The sequence below is a fragment of the Typopeltis vanoorti genome, chromosome 16 (genome assembly GCF_054136105.1).
Source record: "Typopeltis vanoorti isolate ZY-2024b chromosome 16, IOZ_Tvanoo_1.0, whole genome shotgun sequence".
NCBI lineage: Eukaryota > Metazoa > Arthropoda > Arachnida > Uropygi > Thelyphonidae > Typopeltis > Typopeltis vanoorti.
In genome coordinates, this window is record NC_143564.1 from 34,378,164 (window position 1) to 34,397,833 (window position 19,670).

General features: G+C 35.5%; 1 protein-coding gene across 1 annotated transcript in view; it reads left to right on the forward strand.

Moving 5' to 3' along the window:
- Positions 1-18,415, forward strand: part of ND-B14.5B (NADH dehydrogenase (ubiquinone) B14.5 B subunit) — a 56,147-nt gene extending 37,732 nt beyond the window's left edge. The window contains exons 2-3 of the mRNA XM_090406127.1: positions 3,733-3,876; positions 16,295-18,415. Of these exons, the coding sequence (XP_090262253.1) occupies positions 3,733-3,876; positions 16,295-16,344 (194 nt within the window). The 3' untranslated portion in view covers positions 16,345-18,415. The remainder of the gene's footprint in view (positions 1-3,732; positions 3,877-16,294) is intronic.
- Positions 18,416-19,670: the final 1,255 nt, after the last annotated feature.

The following is a 19,670-nucleotide window of genomic DNA, read 5'->3' on the forward strand; positions in this document are numbered from 1 at the left end:
CGCTTTTGTACTTTCACTGTAAATTTTAGGTGCGTGTTATATATTTTATTATACATTTCATATTCCTATTATTAACCACAAACGTCCATGCCACACAGGATTCAAACTTGCAGCCTTTTGGCTGGAGAGTGGATACGCTAACCACTCGGCCAACCAGGTTTTATCTTTAATTAATTTATTATGGGACAGGGAGAAAAATAGATTGCATATTATTATTATTATTCAGGCCTCCATGGAGTCAAAAGACTCATCATTTCCTTCTTAAGAAAACACTGTCTATCATACCACTCCTTGAACTCAATGACCGTTCTTGCTCTAACCACTCTTTCAGGCAGTGCATTCCACGTTTCAACTACCCTCCAATCAAAGAAACCACTCCTCACCCTCTTGCTCACAGCTTCCTTTCATAACTTCCAGGGATGGCCCCCCCCTTGTCATTGCTTCTTCCTGCTGTTCTACCAAGCAAAAGAACTCCCCAATGTCTACTCTGTAACTGCCTGTCAACAGTTTAAGTCTTGATCATATCACCTCCCTTTCTTCTATCCACCAAACTCTACAGACCATATTCCCTCAGTCGATCCTTGTAACTGATAATGTACAGTCCTGAAACCATCTTTGTTATCCACCACTGTATATTAACACTGTAAAGTCAGTGATAATTATAAAAATATTTGAAAGGAAGTGTGATATAAAAGAAAAAAAAAAGTACATTCTTCTGAAAAGTATGAGGGAAAAGAATATGCCAACTGCATTAGTTACTGCAGCAAAATTCCAAGAACCTGAGATGCAGGTGCAGCATGCAGATAAATTTTAGCTGCTTGTTATGTATTTTATTATACATTTCATATTCCTATTATTAAAAAAAGTTTATTATTTACCAGTTTTCCTCTTAATTAGCTTTTTTAAAATACAATTTAATTTTAATTTATGTTAAAATAGCAGAATAGTGAATTTTCAGATATTTAAATGTTTTGAGTAAATCTCAACCCCTCTCCCTCAACAGTTGATGTCCCTCATCTCTTAATTAGTGACACCCAGTGGTGGGATTCAAATAATTTAACAACCAGTTTGCTGCCCTAACGATGGTTTTAAGTATAAAAAAGCGATATACCGAAAGGTAGTTTATTATTTCATACAGTTAATACTTAAATAAGAACAGTTAAAGAGGTACACAAAATTAGATTATGTTATAAGAAAAAGTTGTAAAATATTAATGAAAAAATATTAAATAATACCTGACAAAAAACAAAACTGTTATTTAAGATATTTCCATATTGCTTCTTGATTGGCGTCCTCGCTTGCAATTTTCTTCGCTTTTATCCGAGCATCATCGGCTGTGTGATTTATCATTAACCATATTTTCACTGTAGGAGTAGGATCCCATTCCTTTAGAGGTAGGCCGATTAGCCTAATAGTCTTTGTGTTTGGTATATTAGAAACAGTTAGGTGACTTTTCTTCTCTGAACATATTATGTCCATCTTTGAAAAACCCCTTTCTGCTTCTGCTGAACTTACAGCAATTGTTCTGACAATATTTTTAGCTCTTTGAACACTTTCAGGAATTGCATAATTCTGGGAATTTCTTAAAACGTTTTCAACGAAATCTTGATAATCATTAATATCAATTTGGTAATTAAAAATGTCACTAAATACGAGCAATTGTTCTTCAGCTGCTTTTCATGGAACTAGTACTTGTTCAATATTCCAGTAATCTGGCTCCAAAAATTTGAGAAATTGTAATTTATTCCTATCTTGAAATTGGCTACAACTTACTTTTAAATGTTCACAATCCATTGTTTATTATTATTTTTTTTTTCAAATTTATTATGATGTTTTCTAAAAGTCATTCCAGAGGAAGCCAGAGAAATCTGATTTTCTACAAATTTTATATTTTTGAAGGTTTCTGAAGTAATTAATTCATCAACTTTTTTTTTTGTATGGGCCCTTTTCCTTTCCAAGCATTTGAAATGCTTTAATAGATCTTATCATGAGTTTTTCAGCCTTTATTATGTCTATATTTCTTCCTTGTAGTGCATTTGAAAGAAGAGAAATTTCGTTTAAAATATCAATCATCAATGCCAAATCAGTTATAAAATATATATTTTCAAGACCGGCAGCCATACCTAAGACTTTTTTATTTGAATAAAAATAGTGATGTAGCACTGGATAAGTGTGCCACATAGCTAGGGTTGACCTTAAACTACAGGCAGCCCATCTTGGCCCCAAAACTCTACCAATCTTTATAATTTCAATTCCAAGTTGTTCGGATATTTTGAAAAGTTCAATTTGGTTCTTATTGGATTGATGAAAAATAGTATATATCTTATCAATAAATATTTTAAAATGATTTGCTTGCTTTATTTCCTTTATAGAATCATCTAAAACAAGATGGAGGCGATGGTTTATAAAAATAAAAATGTAGTATTTCATCAAAGTTACCAAGAGTTTTATGAAATGAATAAATAAATATTACAAGCATAGTTCCGTCTAATTTTTTTCACCTATAGACGGAATAAACATTACTAAGAGCGCTTAGTAATATGCTGTTGCGAAGATGAACGTTAAAAAAAAGGGAGGAATGTAAATTTGTGATTTCCACAATGGGTGGCTGCCAAGGCACCCACCTTAAAGAGAACTCCGATTACAAGTGCCATTTTAACAACCAGTTTGCCGAACTCAACAAAAAATTAGGTAATGGTTCTGCCGAACCGGTGTGAACTGGCTGAATCCCACCACTGGGATTCAGCCGGTTCACACCGGTTCGGCAGAACTGTTACCTAAGTTTCCCAACTTAGCATCTCCAGTTGTTTGCTGATGATGCTAAGTTGGGAAATGTGATAATGTGCATTTCTGATATATTATCTGCAAGATGATTTAAATAGGCTAATGCTGTGAGTAAACTAATGTCAATTAAATATTGCCAAGTCTAGGGTGATGTGTTTTGAACTGAGTCAAAATCGCATCTGATCTCATGAGTTCTGTGGGAATGAGAAGGGAGTTGAAAATGTTTAGAAGTTCGTGACTAAGATAATATGCCTGGAGTGTTTGCTGTGTGGAAAAATTGAGGAAATGTTTTCTTCAGAGTTGGGGAAATAAAGGGAGACAGTATATGAGAAGTTAGTAAGGAGAATTTTTGGTACAGATATGGGGACAGTTTTTAGATTCACTGCAGGTGGAAAAAGAATAAGAGGAAGGCGAGTAAGAATATGGTTCAGCAACTCTAAATGTCGGTTTTTCGCATGATATGTGGTGGTTGTGTGGAAATTAATTGCCTTGTTAATAGTGAGTGTTGTTTTAGTGAATGAATTAAGGAGAGCAACACTTATGTTATTTATACTTAATAATGAATTATAATCTTTTGTTTTTTTTATCATCCTTTATCCATGTTTGAAAAAATAGGTTTGCATTTAGGCTATCACATGAATTCTGTATATCATGTAGTTGAAGTTGTTAAGATGGGTAGTGATGACTGTCATTGCTACCACCTGAGGTTAGGAATAAGAGATAATAGCTTTGATTATTGATTATGGTGGTGTATGTAATGTATGTGTTTAAATATATTTGTGAAGTGGATGTGAAAGTTTTACTTTGACTGAGTTTTATTTTACATTTAAAAATGTACTCGCCCTATCCTTGATTATGCTTTTGGGACTGTATATTGTTTTGAAGTGATGAGTAAAATGCAATTTCTGTGTTTAATTTTTGTTCATTTATTTATATTTTTAAAACCAGGTATTCAGAAGTTTCCTGTAGCAGTTTCGATTGGAATAATTTGTGGTGAATTACTCTACCACTATAAACAAAGACAGTATGCTGAAAGGGATGCAATAATCAAACGCTATCTACAACTTCACCCAGAGGATTTTCCACCTGAAGGTTACTTACTTTGCCTCTGTTTTTATATGCTATTTAAAGTTTAATGGATTTTTAAAATTTCAAGGTTAAGAGCTACTGTTGGTGTTTTTATTCTTATTGGGATACACTAGAACAAAGGTCTCTGATTGACTTCTTTATAGTCTCAGCAGACCTATTTTCCTCAGTGTTGGATGTTTGTGTGAGAAGAGGAGCAGAACTGTCAACTGACCACCGCCTTGTTGTGTGCACTCTACGGCTTCAGAAACCAGATGCTACCATCAACGCTGGTAAGCCTAAGTAGCTAGACCGCGTGAAATGGGAGACATTGGAAAATGAGGCTGTGAGGAAGAATTTTGCAGATGACATTTCCTCCAGGTTCAAAGAGATTCCCAAGCATACTGCAGATGTTGAGGAGTGGAAGCTGTTCAGAACAGCTGTCACTGCCTCTGCACTCTCATGCTGTGGCAGAAAGCGGCTCGGTGTGGCAACGGGCAGTGAGAAAAGGACACCTTGGTGGAACCAAGAAGTTCAAAAAACTGTCCGGGCAAAAAAGGAGTCCTACCTAACATGGATTAGGGTCAGGTCACCTGAGATGCGTTTGCGGTATGCTGAGCACGAAAAGCTGCTGCTGAGGCAGTAAAGACAGCAAAGCAGACGGCTTGGGAATCCTTTGGAAAAAGATTAGACTCATTGTATGCAAATGCAAACAAAGTATTCTGGAAGATCATCCGCCACCTTCAAGGAAGGAAATCGTGCACAGCAAGGGAAATTAAGGCCTCTGATGGTGCACTTTTAACAACCGAGAAGGATATCCTCCACAGATGGAGGGAATACGTTGAGAGCCTTCTTAACCCGTTGTGGACATCCAAGAGGTGCAGATCGGGGCAATGACTAGTCTCACAGCAGAAGAGGGAGGTCCATTTAGCAATAATTGCTAAAATTGGGCGAGGCTGCTGGCGATGACAAAATTCGGCCCGAAATGCTAAAGCCTTAAATCGAGACGGTGTTCTCTGGCTGACTCGAGTGTCAGGCTGTTTGGATATCTGGGTGAGCACCAAAGCAATGGCAGACAGGCATAATAATACCAGTCTTCAAGAAGGGAGACTAGAAGGATTGCAGTAACTATCGTGGCATCTCTCTGCTCAGCCTGCCTGGGAAAGTGTATGCTAGGTGCTTGGAAAGACGGTGCAGGAGCATAGTTGAGTCAAAGTTCCAGGAAGAACAATGTGGCTTTCATCCTGGTAGAAGCACAACTGACCAAATCTTCACTTTAAGGCAAGTCTTTGAGAAATCTTGGGAATATGCCAAGAATGTCTACACGTTTTGTGGACTTGGAGAAGGCATATGACTGGGTTCCTCGGGATACACTTTAGCAAGTAGTACAGGAGTATGGTGTGGATGGCCAACTATTAGCTGCCATCAAGTCCCTCTATGAGTGCCCAGAGTTTTGTGTCAGGGTAAACAGCACAAAGTCTGAACCTTTCATAGTTTCCGTTGGCCTCCACCAAGGGTGTGTTCTGTCACCCCTCCTTTTTATAATATTTATGGACTGGATTGATAGGCACAGCCGAGGCAGTGAATGTGTCAGAATTGGAAGATGTAGCATTGGACGTTTTGCTTTTTTGCAGATGACCTAGTTCTGCTTAGCTGTTCCACAGATGACCTCCAGCAGACCCTGGATAAGTTTGTAGTTGTTTGTGCAGACACCAGAATGAAGATCAGTGTGGCCAAAACTGAAACATTTGTGGTCTCAAGACAACCATCCCAGTGCACTCAACATGTAAGTGGAGTCGCAATGAGGCAGGTGGAGAAGTTTAAATACCTTGGGTCCATATTCACGAATGATGGAAAATGGGACGTAGAGCTAGATACTCGAATTGGCTTAGCAAGCTCAATATTGCGGGAGTTTGGCTGTTTGGTAGTATTGAAGCAGGAATTAAGCCAGAAGGCAAAGCTGGCTGTCTTCAATACAGTCTATGTCCCCATTCCTCACCTATGGTCACGAGAGTTGGGTAATGACCGAAAGAATGCGGACACGAATCCAAGCGGCTGAAATGAGGTTCCTTCAAGGTGTTGCAGGGCTGACAAGACTCGACAGAGTCAGAAGTTCTGCAATTCAGGAAACCCTCAATACTCAACCGCTGCTTCTCCGTGTTGAGAGATCACAGTTACGTTGGTACGGGCACCTGGTCAGAATGCCACAAGAGAGGCTCCCTCAGCAGGCCCCCTTTGCCAAGCCAGAGGGTGGGAGGCCACGTGGAAGGCCAAGGACTCACTGGATAGATTACATCCAAAACCTTAGGTGGACACGTTTGGGAATCCCACCAGAACACCTGAGCTTGGTGGCAGAGGATTGTGACCATTGGAAGCTCCTCTTGCAGCTGTTGTCCCCACAACCCAACTCAGAAAGGTGGGCCTTGAAGATGTATTTATTTTTTTAGTGTAAAATTGATTTTAAGCTTTTGGTTCATTTTTCATGTACAACCAAGTTTCAAATATCTGCTACTGAGTTTAAAGGTGAGACGTATATTCCAGAAGAAGGATGCCACTAGTAGTGTGCTACAAGGATCTGTGGTCTGTTATTGTTCAACATTATTGGCCTGGTTTTTAGGAAGAGAATTTGGTAGCAGGACTCAGGTGTGTGTGTGTATGTTGAGTTTAAGGACAAATTAAGAGAATTCCATTTGCAGTGTGTATTGGTTGGGAGGATGATATTATTGAGATGTAAGTTGTTAAGAAGTTCATATGCGAAGGAGATTCATCGTAATAGATGGAGGGAAAAAAACAGAAAAAACATCTTTCCTTAGAAGTTGTCTAAGGAGCACAAAAATTCATCTGTGAGCAAGTTTTCTTTTTGCTTGAAAAGAGTGGATCCATTATTTATGTGTATATGGAGAAACAAATTTGAGTGTTGTGTTTGATAGTTTGGATCTTCCACAATGTTATCTAACTCCGTAGAGGTCTGATGGTTGTGATAATAGTCATGTAAAGTTTATGGTGTTTCAGTCTGAAATTTTAAGAGTTGATTTTTTTTTTTTTTTTTTGTGGGAATTTAGAAACAAATTTGGTATATAGCTTTCTCTTGTGTATTTTTCCCTCAACCTGGTGGTTGGTAGCATAACAGTGCTGCTTCAATAGGGAATTATTATAGAACAAGGTGGTTTCCTCTTGTCTTCTTTGCTCAGTAGTATTCTTAATCATATAGTGCTTATCTCTTGAAGGTACATATCAGGAAATTGATGGTGAGTATTGAAATGTACTCCAGATTGCATTACTCTTGAATTATTGACAACAAACAATGCAGCTTCTCTGCCAGCTTAGTCTGTAAAGTTAGAAATGAGGAGTCAGTTAGAATTGGGTACATTGAAATCTCCAAAGAAGATTACCTTACTGTTATGATTTTCAATCGGCACTATTCCAGCACTTTATTTTTGAAAGTTTTTTTTACATGAATTCCACTCTTGAATGGTTATCCTCTTGTAGATGTATGATATGTTAGTCATTTAAGTGCTTCTGATTGGATAATTTGAAAACCTGTCTCTAGAGACCAAGTAGTTTTTTCAAATCACTTTCAGGCTTCAGTAAGCAAAAATTGAGTTGCAAGCAAATCTTAACACGATTTTATTCATATGCTTTACAGTTTGTATTTCTGCTACATAAAAGTATCACAAACATTCATGCCTAAAGAGGTTTTTGACTATACATAGCTTGTTGGTTGGAAAGCAGAGGTTCATCTTATGTTCAATGAAGTTGAACAACCTAAGAACAAAAAGATATTAAGAAGCTAATATTTTGGTGAATTTCAAACTAGTATCTCCAGGGAAGAAACAATACACAGGCAATAACAATGTTAGAAACAATTGAAATTCTAATAGATAAGACCTCAGCAACCTCTAATGTTGGATTAAAAAGTTTACTATTGTTGGGTTGAAGTTGGTCTTAAAATGGCTGTCCCCCAGATTTAGGTAATTAATGCAGTGGTACTTATTAATGTTAGAAGCTCATTGCTGCTGCTAACTGACAAATAGTCTCCAATTTGTAGCATCTTTATATAGCACCATAGTTTTCTTTTGTGTAAAAGGGAATGTTCCAAGCTTTGTTAGTCCTAGCTTGCCATAATAATAGTTGTGAAATTTTTTTTCTTGTTCTCTGAGGCAGATGCTAACATGGTTTATTGTTTGTTCATAGTAAGCCTAGTTACAGGAATGGGACACTTCATACCTTCTTGGATATGATAAAAGATAGAGTTTCTCCTTTGGAATGGATGAAGGTTGCTTTGATGCATGGCTTAATCATGGTGTGGATGTGATATTTATTTTTGCCATATGTTTAGGAGAGGGATAGGGACATGTAGTATTTTAGAGGGTTTTTAGCCATTGGTTAAAACTTTGCACAAAAATACCCCCAAATAAGCAGCAAGAAGAGGGAACACCGTGTGTAACCTCTGAAAAAAATATATGTAGAGAGGACATTACAGAAGAAAAAAAAAATGCCAGAAACTCTTAAATGTCTTTCTTTTTCGTGCCAGACAGAAGTAATCTGCACATTACAAATCTGAAGGTTACAGGTGAGAAGATATACATGATATAGTGTTTTGGGGAAATGTCTATCAGCCAACCTTACCATTAAGCAGGAATTATTAAATATTCCTTCAAATTTCAATGATTTTATGAACATATCTTGTTGTTGGGCTGGATGTGGGCTTTCTATAAATTGAAAGAGATAATGAACCATTTATAGATTCATTATCTCTTTTGATATGTATTGTTTAGAAAGACCACTTATTAGATTCTTTTTTCTTGTGAAGTGTATTTTTAGGGTGTTGGCTGAATAATTGTCACTTTGCCAAAAATTCACGAAGAAATACTTATTGTACTTTTTAGCAGAATCCATTATCTCCCTCTCCTCAATTTCTGTAGTTTCTGTGTGCCAGTTTTGCCCCTTTATTTATTTATTTATTTTTATTTATTTTGATAATGTCTTCAGTTCTGCTGAGTTTGTTCTAGTAACTGACTTTTCATTGTTCATATTTGATTCGTGGATAAAAATGGGGAAGCTGGGGAACATCCCAACCGGATTGATATCTAATTATGTTGAAACATTGCTACACATCTATAGCTTGTTGCTATAGATTACTCTTTTGGTCAGGTTTCAAATTACCTATATTAGGCACTCAGCATCCAAGTGAATAAAATTGGTAATGTGCATCCTATGAATATCTGGCAATGGTTCCACAATGCCTTTTGGTTTGAAACACCTGGGTTTCACCTTTATAAGACCTTATATAACTTTAATAAGAGCCTTTTAATCAGTGGTGAATTAGCTGATCTCATATGGAAGCAGCAGAGATCAGCTAATTCCCTCCTGGTAACTTGAGTTTTTCAACTCAGACTACCAACTTCTAGAAGAAACGCATATTAACAGACATAATTCACAGGCCTCATAGTTGGTTGCTTTAGCTGTAATTCAAAACAACTTCCCCATCTCATCTGTTAACAGTGTGCATGGCAGGAAGGCAAAGAGTGGAATTGGGTCAGAAACTCCACTTGCTTTTCTGCATTCTCTTATAGGCTATATGGTGGTTTCGCAGTTATTTAGCTTGAACTCTTAAGTGAATTTCACTTTAATTCTCAGTGTTGCCGGGTTTAGTGGTTATTTCATTTTATATTACATCTAGCATCTTGCCCTGTCTCAGGGACCTTGTGGCTTGTCTACTTGACCCCAATGTTCCATATGCCCTAAACTTCTCAGGATAGCTTATAGCCATGTAATGTAATTGTTTCTTTTGTATGCCAGTGTTCATATATATATATTTTAGAAAAATAATATTTAAACTGACTAGAACCCGAGAAAGTATAGCATAAAAAACTTTAATGAATCATGACTAGTTTCATCGGTGTCCCGACTTCTTCAGGTGAGTAAGAAATAACACAAAACTTATAAAACTAACAAGGTAAAAAAACATGGACTTTTCAGCTTAATAAAAAGAATAGCAACAGTCATATTTGAATTGGTGACTGTGTGCTATTGTTAGCGTGAGTTGAATGTGAGTGACAGCTGATTTTAGAGCGCCAGTACTGAATTACTGCACTATGGGAATCAGGCAATTCCTGAATATTGAACGAACTCTACAGTTTAAACGTGAACTGAAGTCATGTATGGTGTGATATGAAGAATTATACAGAAATCTAGTCAAAACAGGATCTCAACGATTAATTACAGAGTTTGTGGTGAAAAAAGATCAACCTTCAGAATTATTGGAAATTAGTGCTAATTTAGTTTCTTTTACTAGAAAATGTTTTGGCATTGCAGTATGAACAGGAAGACCAAAGTGATGGAAGTGATTTAATTCCAGTCTCACACAAAAGAATGTAGCTACTGTTAGAAAGTGACGGCGAATAAAATTTAACTAATAACTATATGCGCAGGTGTATTTGGGTCTTTTTGAATTTCTGTTTTATTAGTGACACACTATTTTCATTAAGATACATATGTATATACTTTGAATAAGTATCTAAAATAAGAAATATTTCATTAAAATTCAATGGTTTTATTCAATAATTTTCATATGTTTTGTTTGAAAATAACTTGTTCATATCAGGTTTTCACATCTAGAACCCTTCTTCTATAACTGTATTCTTTTTTACACAGTTTTTTCTATAACCAGTCTACCATGTAAATTGAGAATTAGATGTTTTTTTTTTTTTTTCACCAGAGGTCAGTCTGGCATAAATGAACAAAGCAGATTTAGCTTACTTTTGTGTAGTGTCATGTAGCTTATGTCTTGTTCACATATATGTTTTCCTGATATAGAGGCCGAAACATCAAATGTTATTTTCTTATAAGTAATTACTGTAACACGTGTGTTTTTTGCCTCCATAAATTGTACACAATGAATGCTGACCACCGTGTAACATTGAAAGAAAGAATAAAAGAGTAGTAAAATAAGAATAATTTAAAATTATAGTATTATTACTAGAGCCTCCGTAGCTCAGTCGGCATTGTTGAAGCCCTTTGGTCAGAAAGACTTGGGTTCAATTCCATCAGTGACATGAGGAACCTTTATCTGTTCTGTTTTGACTAAAGTGAGTTAGTCAGTGTCATACAGAGGTGGAGGGTTTTTTCCACCCAGCTTGGGTTTTTTGTACCTCAGAAGAGAAAGACAAAGAACACTCCTGGAATTAGGATTGACCAAAAATTCCTTGGGATTTTCTGTTTCATATGCCTGCATGATGAAGGGTGAGTGTAAGTCAGGATCAGGAGTATTATTACTGTAACTATTACTGTAATATTATTATAACCAGCCCTGCGAATTCACACATCTACAGACAAAGGACACTCCTGGAATAAGGATTGATCGACTTGTACCGTGGGATTTTCTGTTTCAGATGCCTGCATAGTGAAGTGTGGATCTATGAGTGTAAATCAGGATCAGGAGTATTATTATTAATACTTATTAGCAAAAATAAAAGCCTTACTTGGAATTTTTTGGATTTAGATTTACATTGGACACCTCCAAATACATTCCAATGTATTTGGAAGTGTCCAAAATGTAAATCTAAATCCAAAAAATTCCAAGTAAGGAAAATTCCAACACCTCCTCAAAATACATTCCAATGTATTTTGAGGAGGTGTTGATCACCTAAATGAAATCATGTAAAATAATTTCATTTCACTAGGAAAAATCTAGTTTAGAGATTGAAATCTAGTGGAAGCAAGGTTTTGAAACAATGATACTCAAAATTTTTTGAGTACAGAGAATGATAGGAGGTTGCAAAGTGTGGTGAATGAAACAAGAAATTTATGTTGTATATGTGAAGTTTTTTTTGCCAGCCTGGGTTGGCCGAGTGTATCCGCTCTACAGCCAAAAGACTGCGAGTTCAAATCCATCCCACCATGGGCATGGATGCTTGTGATTGTCTGTGAAAATACTAGTGGTGGTGGTGGTAGGCAGTAGATGCTGCTGGTGTAGATGATGATGACTGAGAGATGTAGAGTAAGTGCCCTCCCTTGATGAGTCCTTGGACTCCCTGGAGGTGTTGCATAATAATAACCTTTCATCTTGAATCACCAAGGTTTTGGTCCTAGTATAATTTTTTTAATGTTTCTGTACTGAAGTGAAGAGCTGCTCTGTAGTCCTTCATTTATCACAGATCATTTGAAGCCTTCATTATTTGTAGATTGCAATGACATTGTTTGTGGGATGGGGAGAGAGACAAGGAGGGGACACTTGTGTGGCTGGCTTTATTTTGAAGTAAACCATGCAAATCCTGTGGATCTTTGCTGGTGTATCAGGGATAATATATAGAGAAGTGCTTGACTTCTTCAGATTGTTCTCTCCATTGGTTATGTTAACAATCGTGGCCATTTCTATCTTAATCTAATCATCTCTTCGATCTCTTATGCTTCAGATCCTTTGCCTTCTCCCCTGCTTTGAAATTACCAGAAGAGTGCCATTTAGTGATTCACTCTCCATTAAGTTCAGGCAAGATCTTGATTTAGTATAGATCCTCATAGTAAGAAAGACAAATATAAGTGTTCCTATACAACTGATCCCTATCTGTCGAGCAAAGAACTGTAGGATTTGAGCCTCTTAATTCAAAATACTTGTGTTTTGATATTAAGGATATCAAAGGTATAGTGATTCCCCCCCCCATCCCCTCCAAACTTGTAGGTGCACATAATGGTGTAATAACATTTTTTTAAGCAGTCATATATATGCATAAATGACAAAGCATGAATTTACATCGGCTATGCAAATTTAAAAATTTAGAGTAATTTTTGCAAATGTAAAAGTTATTCTGAAAATCTCGGCTTAAGGGTTTTCTTTCCTGCTTTAAATGTTTTGGAGCATCATGATTTTTCAGAAATTTACAGTATTAAAAAAGTTATTTTTTCTATGTCACAAAAAAATTTATTGTAACTTCATTTTAGATTATTATATCCATAATTATTCTTTAGCAAACCAGGTTGGTCAGCAATCTATACCATTAAAAGTTTTTCCAGTTCAGCAATAAGATTGCCATATCTATGGATAACTAGTATTAACTAGTGTAGCTCTTTTCATTTTGTCTTTGCTTTTAACAACTGTAACAGCAGTCAGAGGTAAGTTGAGCCTGCAGCCTATCTCAGTGTTCGATACACTATCGGCACTAAATTTCATAATTTTAATCTTGCTGTGTAATCTAACAGGTTTATGCATTTTCTTGTTTTCACTGGAAGCAGCAGCTCTCTTTAAATTTTATCTGCCATTATTAACAATAAAATATTTTGCAGTGAAACATCAAAATGCAGAGATGCAGTGAGCAACGATGTTGTAAACCAGTGCTTCCCAAACTGTGGGCTGCAGCCTGCCTGTCAAATGTGTGTAAGATGCTAAAAATGTAATATTTGATTTTTGCAGTATTCGTTGTGTTTTGTATTGAATATAAATGCAATATATATTATAATAATACATGTCTGTATTACGATTTTTTTTTTTTGATGGGGGCCGTGAAATATTTAAATTTTTCCAAAGTGGCCCTTACATCCATAAGTTTGGGAAGCACTGTTGTAAACAAACAGTTTAAGAAAACTATGTATCAGTTGATTGAAGAGAGCATAATGTTGCTAAAACTTTGTATGTGTATGAACTAATACAGTGTCATAACGGGCATTTGTCAAATGAAAAGCATCATATAAATGGACATTGGTCATAATTGACGTATAAGTAGATTGTCATAAGGTGGGTATTACTGTAGTAACAACATTTCCCCCCACCTGTTCTCTCTCACCCTTCCACAATTGCAGTTACAATAATGAAGAATCTCTAATTACTTGTGATGAGTATAAGATAGTGGATAAGTTTAGTAGTTCACCTCACAGGATTCAGCATTAATGAATCATTTGGAACATCATCATTTAGAACTTCGGCTCTTATCTTTTCAGGTTTTTAGGCAGCAACTGTAGTGAAATATACAGGATGATTATAAAATAACGTGAAGTGTTCAGAGCCCTCTAGCGAGTAACGTATTGGACAAAACACACCGATATTCGGTAGATGTACAGAGTGGAACATGGGGATTCGATTTAACGGGAAAAAAAGTACCAAAAGTCGCCAACAGGGGAAATTTTGGCTATGCCAAATTAATTTTAGTAGGTGTGACTAATGAATGACTAAATGGCAAATGAGAGACAGCACACAAATGTTAATTACAAATGAGGTTCAATATGATCACCATTCTGATGTTCTAGGAACTGCATACGGTGCACGACATTTTCCACAGTGGCTCGCAACATATCGGAATTGATTTGTCTCATGTGTAACGTTATTCGATCTTTCAAAGTTGGAATATCGGGTACATGTTCTTGATACACAATGCTTTTAAGAAATCCCCACAGCCAAAAGTCGCAAGGATTGAGATCAGGCGATCTCAGTGGCCATGCCGTTGGTAATGCACGACTAATGATTCTTCTGTCAGAGAAATGTCGCAAAACACGCTGTACCTGTGGGGTGGTGCACCATCCTGCATGAAGATGGTCGAATCGAGACATCCTCTTTGCTGCAGCTGTGGAACCACAAAGTTCTGTAGCATATTGGCATACCTGTTTAGCATTGATTGGTGACTGGTCCATTTTGGCCATTTTCCTCGTAAAAGATGCCGTAAATCCGCACCACACTGTGACTGGGCGAGTGGATAGGCATCTGCAGACACGTGCTGATTAGTTGCAGCACAAATGCGACAGTTGCGTGTGTTAATATCGCCATTCAAATAAAAGTGCACTTTGTCACTCCATAAAATCTGCCATGGCCATGCATCGTCCACTTCCATGCATGCTAAGAATCTCAAAGATAAGTCGATTCGTGTGGTCGCATCACCAGGGCACAATTCTTGAACATGACTAATTTTACAGGGGTAAAACTTCAACATCTGATTTAGGATTTTTCACACCGTTGTGTATGCGATATCCGTTTGCCGGGATATTGCTCGTGCACTACTGGTACACTGCACATCCGTCATCTCCTGTTTCAAAATAGCAGTTGCAACTTATTCAACTTGTTGGTGATTGATTGGTTTGCGTCCCCTGCCTACCTGCACTGCTAGAGTTCCAGTAGTTTCAAATCGGCAAATCAGTTTTCGTAAGTTAGTTATGCTAATCGGTCTTTTTCGTAAATTTTTCATATGCCGAAAATCACGAAGACAAGCACTGGCATTATTGTTCTTCTGATAATAGAGTTTGACTAACAAAGCACGCTTGCATAAGGTAAGAGGCATTGAAAAGCAGTTTGTGTACGAATGATAAGAAATCTCACAGGCTTTCCTTTTATTGTATGATCGCTCACAAGAAACGCGATAATGTAAATGAATGCATTTTACTTGGTAGACAGTGCGAAAATTTCCCCTGTTGGTGACTTTTGGTACTAATTTTTTTTCGTTAAATCGAATCCCCATGTTCCACTGTGTACATATATATATACCGAATATTGGTGTGTTTCGTCCAATACATTACTCGCTAGAGGGCTTCGAACACTTAATGTAATTTTATAATCACCCTGTATAATAAATATGAAGGTATTATTTCTGGAAAAATTTCAATGTTATTCCTCTAAGTAAATATTATTTTTATGGCTATTTAGCCTATTTTTTGTTTAGGAGTACCCCTTTTTTATAATGTCATTGGCTTTTTACTCAAATTTTAAGGCATTACTGATATTTTAAAGAAGAACATATAGGAATAATAATTTGGACATACCTTTGTAGGATTGTTGTCTTCTTATTCAGTGGCATCTGGCATTATACATTTATCTGATGTTAAAGTATGACTGAAAGGAAGTGGGGTTGGAAATGTGGGAATAGAGAGAGAGATGTGGGAGAATTATCAGTGAGGCAAGAGTTGTGTGAATTTTAAACCCTTTTTTTTATAATGGTGGGCAGAGAATTCTTTGGGATGAAAGATAGAAATTTTTTGGGCAAGGAGAAGATGGGATAAGATCAGGGGGGATAAGAAAAGCCAATGACATTATTAAAAATGGGGTACTCCTAAAGAAAAATAGCCATAAAAATAAAAATATGAAGTATTTGGACTGTGAGAATTTGCATTTATGAAAAAGCAAGTTTTGATTTGGGCTTATCTAAATCTAACTTATCTTGTTGGATATCTTGTATATTTCTAAATTATCTCGTGAATAAACCTATTATTTCATTGTAATGATGTATATCTTGTTTTCTGCTATAGTAAGCAATTTTGTAGTATGGATTCACCAAAATTTGTTATGCCATATCAAGATTTTTAGATTGGATGACTTATCTGAATTATGCAAAGTGATATTAAATGATCAAAATTATAAGTTCCTATATTATACAAAACTCAAAGGTGAATATTTAAAAAATTCATTTCAGCATTGCTGAATTTGTGTGTGTTGTCACATTAAGTAATGTTCATAATCTTCTCCTTTCAGAAAAGAAGATATATGCTGAAATGTTTGAACCATGGCTGCCAATTCGCTAGCTGAAGATTAGTTCTGTTATTAGACTTTTGTAGATAGGATTATCAAAATATATTATAAATAGTAAAGTATTTTTGTTCTGTTTTGTGATTAAAAAAAAAGAAAAATGGAAAAATAGTATCGAATTACTCAAAGAATTTTTGAGTGTTTCTTTTAGTTGTGTAACTTTTTTATATTATCAGAAATATTACTTTAGGACTTAGGAATACGTTGATATTTAAGTTTACAGGCATTGTAAACAAGATATTAAGTGGATTAAACTTAATCCACTTAATTAAAAAAAAACTATTAAAAATATTACTTGAGGAGTTTTCAGCAAATTCCTTAGCAATCTTTAGTATTAAATGAGTTTCTGGAGATAGAATAATGAAACACAATAGAACATATCTAGTTCAAATGCATTTAAAAAAAAAAGCTAAGAAAATTGATGTCCATTGAGATGCAGTAAAAGAGCCATTAACAACATAAAATACAGAAAGTTCAAGTCATTACAAACAACGTTTGCTGTCAGCTTTCTCACTGTCTTTTGGTAAATTGAATAACTGAGATATGGAATATATGATTTGATAAGCAAACTTCGAATCATCATGCAAAATCAAGCCCTGATTTTCTGTTCAAGTTTCCACGTAAACATGCAATTTGAAATAACATGATAAATTTTCTATAGTAGCCGTTTCAATCCAGGATGTAGTCTGCAGAAGAAGTGTGTGTGTGTGAGATTAAACCTGATTTTCTTTTCTCATTATGGTGTTCACCATCTGACTGAGTGGTTAGTGTATTTACTCTCCATCCAACAGGCTGTGGGTTCAAATCCTGCTGTGGGCATAGATGTTTGCGATTATCTTTAGGTAGGAGATGAATTTCATCACCTGGTGAGAAACCACCCACCTCACTTATTGGAGGCCTGTAAAAGTTCCATGTATGGTCTGTAGTGTTTTTGGACTATGTAAAAATAAATGGGGGGGGGGATCAGTAATCAAAGAATTTCTTTTAGTCTGGCCAATGTAAAGCTTTTCTCAGGAACAGGAAATTTACAGTCAAGCAAGCACCTCTAAATGATTGCTATCTTTAGAAGACCACAGGAGGCTTCATAGTTTTTTAAATGGCATATAAGCAGCCTTAACATTTAAATCTTTTTGTAAAAAAAACAATATGAATAAAAATTCCACTGAAAATATGTAGTGAGAGCATTCTATATTTAACATCTGTATTTGAATTTTATGATTTCTCTATATTTAATGGTTTATAAACTGCTTTATTAACAAATATTTGATTATATAAGGTCTACTTTTACCTTTATATTCTTTCTTGTGATTTAGGTCAATTCTGAATTGAATACATTACATCAGGTCATTGTAATGAAAAATTTAAGAAACCAATTTGTCAATTTCTTTTATATAGAAAAATTGCCACACCGAAAACACAATTTTAGATCGTTTCTATATCTCTCATTGCTTAAGTGAAATGTCTATTCATATTGTTTCTTGACTAAAAGATTTAAATGATTGGGTTGCATAACAAAAACAATAGTTTTCTGAAATTTTCTAGATAGTATTTATTTCTATAAATAATAAGGCATGTATAAAATTTACTGTTCCTGTGGAAAGTCGTGCATTAATCAAGCTGAATAAATTGAGATTAGTTGTATATCATGGTGATGTTGCATGTAAAGAAGAATCATATTTAGTCGTGCATGTCACATTTACAAATCACAAGTATTGGAATGCTATGCCATATTTGTAAAATATTTATTTCATTTTAGGGAATCTAGTTGAAGTTATTTATTCGCAAGGAACCCTAAATTAGCACCTGAGCCTTTATTCTGCATAATTTATGAAAGTTGTTTCTTAGATCTGATTTCACTTCAGTTACCAGAAGGCAATGCAAGAAATCTGATAGGAAAACAATGTTTGCATCATAATTTAAATTTTCTGTAGTTTATGGTCTTTACATTTGTGTTTAGTTTAGGTACCAGTTTCTTGATGTAACTCTGAAGAAGCTACCAAATATTTGGGTAGAAAAGATTTACTTATTTCTTGTATATTCTGACATTAAAATTTTGTAATAACCTTTTAGGAGGTTTAAATGTCATACTTTTCAGCAGATTACTGTTGAAAATCAGTGACTAAATCAGCCACCTGCCTCAATACTTTACATATCTGGAGAAACTAAGTTGAACTAAAATAAGAATTAAAAGACAGGAATTGTTACAAAATTTCAGAATTTTAAATTGATGAAATTACATTAAAAAATTAACAAAATATACACCGTTATGGTCTTTTTTTTTTTTTTTTCTTAATCCATCCTTCATAGTATTGTACAAAGCACTATTTGCACAGGACAAGTGTGATGGTGCCAGGGTTGAACACAATGTAAGGTGAAGGAGAATTTCCAACACTGTCTTATTTGTATTGCTTGTTTTCAGTTGGACAGGGCTAGGATGCCTCTTGCAGAATAACATCAACACCAACCTCCTTCAAATAGTTTGAAGTGGACTACACCATCCATATGTATAATGATCTCATTCTCAAATTGAACCCTTTATTGAAACCAGAATTGCTTCTTCACTTTGGTTGATCCAATTTGTGAATTACTTTCATAAGCAGTTAACAGTATTTGAAAAGATTCATTTCACAGTTTAGGAGACAACTCTCAGCAACACTGCTACAGAAGCTTGTTCTGGTGCTAGTGCATATGGAACATTTTATCCATACAAATGTATTTTGTATGGATAAAATGCATTTTGGCTGTCCATAAATTGGTCTGTGAGAGTATTATGCCATACTTGAACTTTTTGATCCAGTCAGATGTAGTGACCTTCTAGCATTTTGACTTTTTACTCTGCAGGTGTTTCATCTTGCTTTAACTCTAGTATACCCATGTTTTAACTCAAATTAGATTTTGGCTTTTCATAAGTGGTATTGAAATCACTTTCAGTACCACTTATAATGGTATTGAACAGAATAGATAAAATTTTATTTATTATAACATAAATTCTGAAAAATTCCATAGAATAAGATTTAAAAGAAACTGTACTGCAGCATTGTGTCTATAGACTTTTTGTGGTTTTCTGTTTGTGCATGTTTTAATGGTGTTGGCCAGGGGTCTGCAACTGGCGGGCCGCATGCTGCCCAAATGTACATTTTTGGTAGCCCATAAAAGGTTGACCATACTTACATGGCATGTGTCCCGTATGTTGAATTATTTAAATAATACATTTTATAATATGAATAATAAATTAAAAATAATTTTATACCTATACTTCTTGATATTGCCGTGCAACTTGGTGCGAGTCAACCTTGTGGGTCATCATGAGTGGGGATAACAA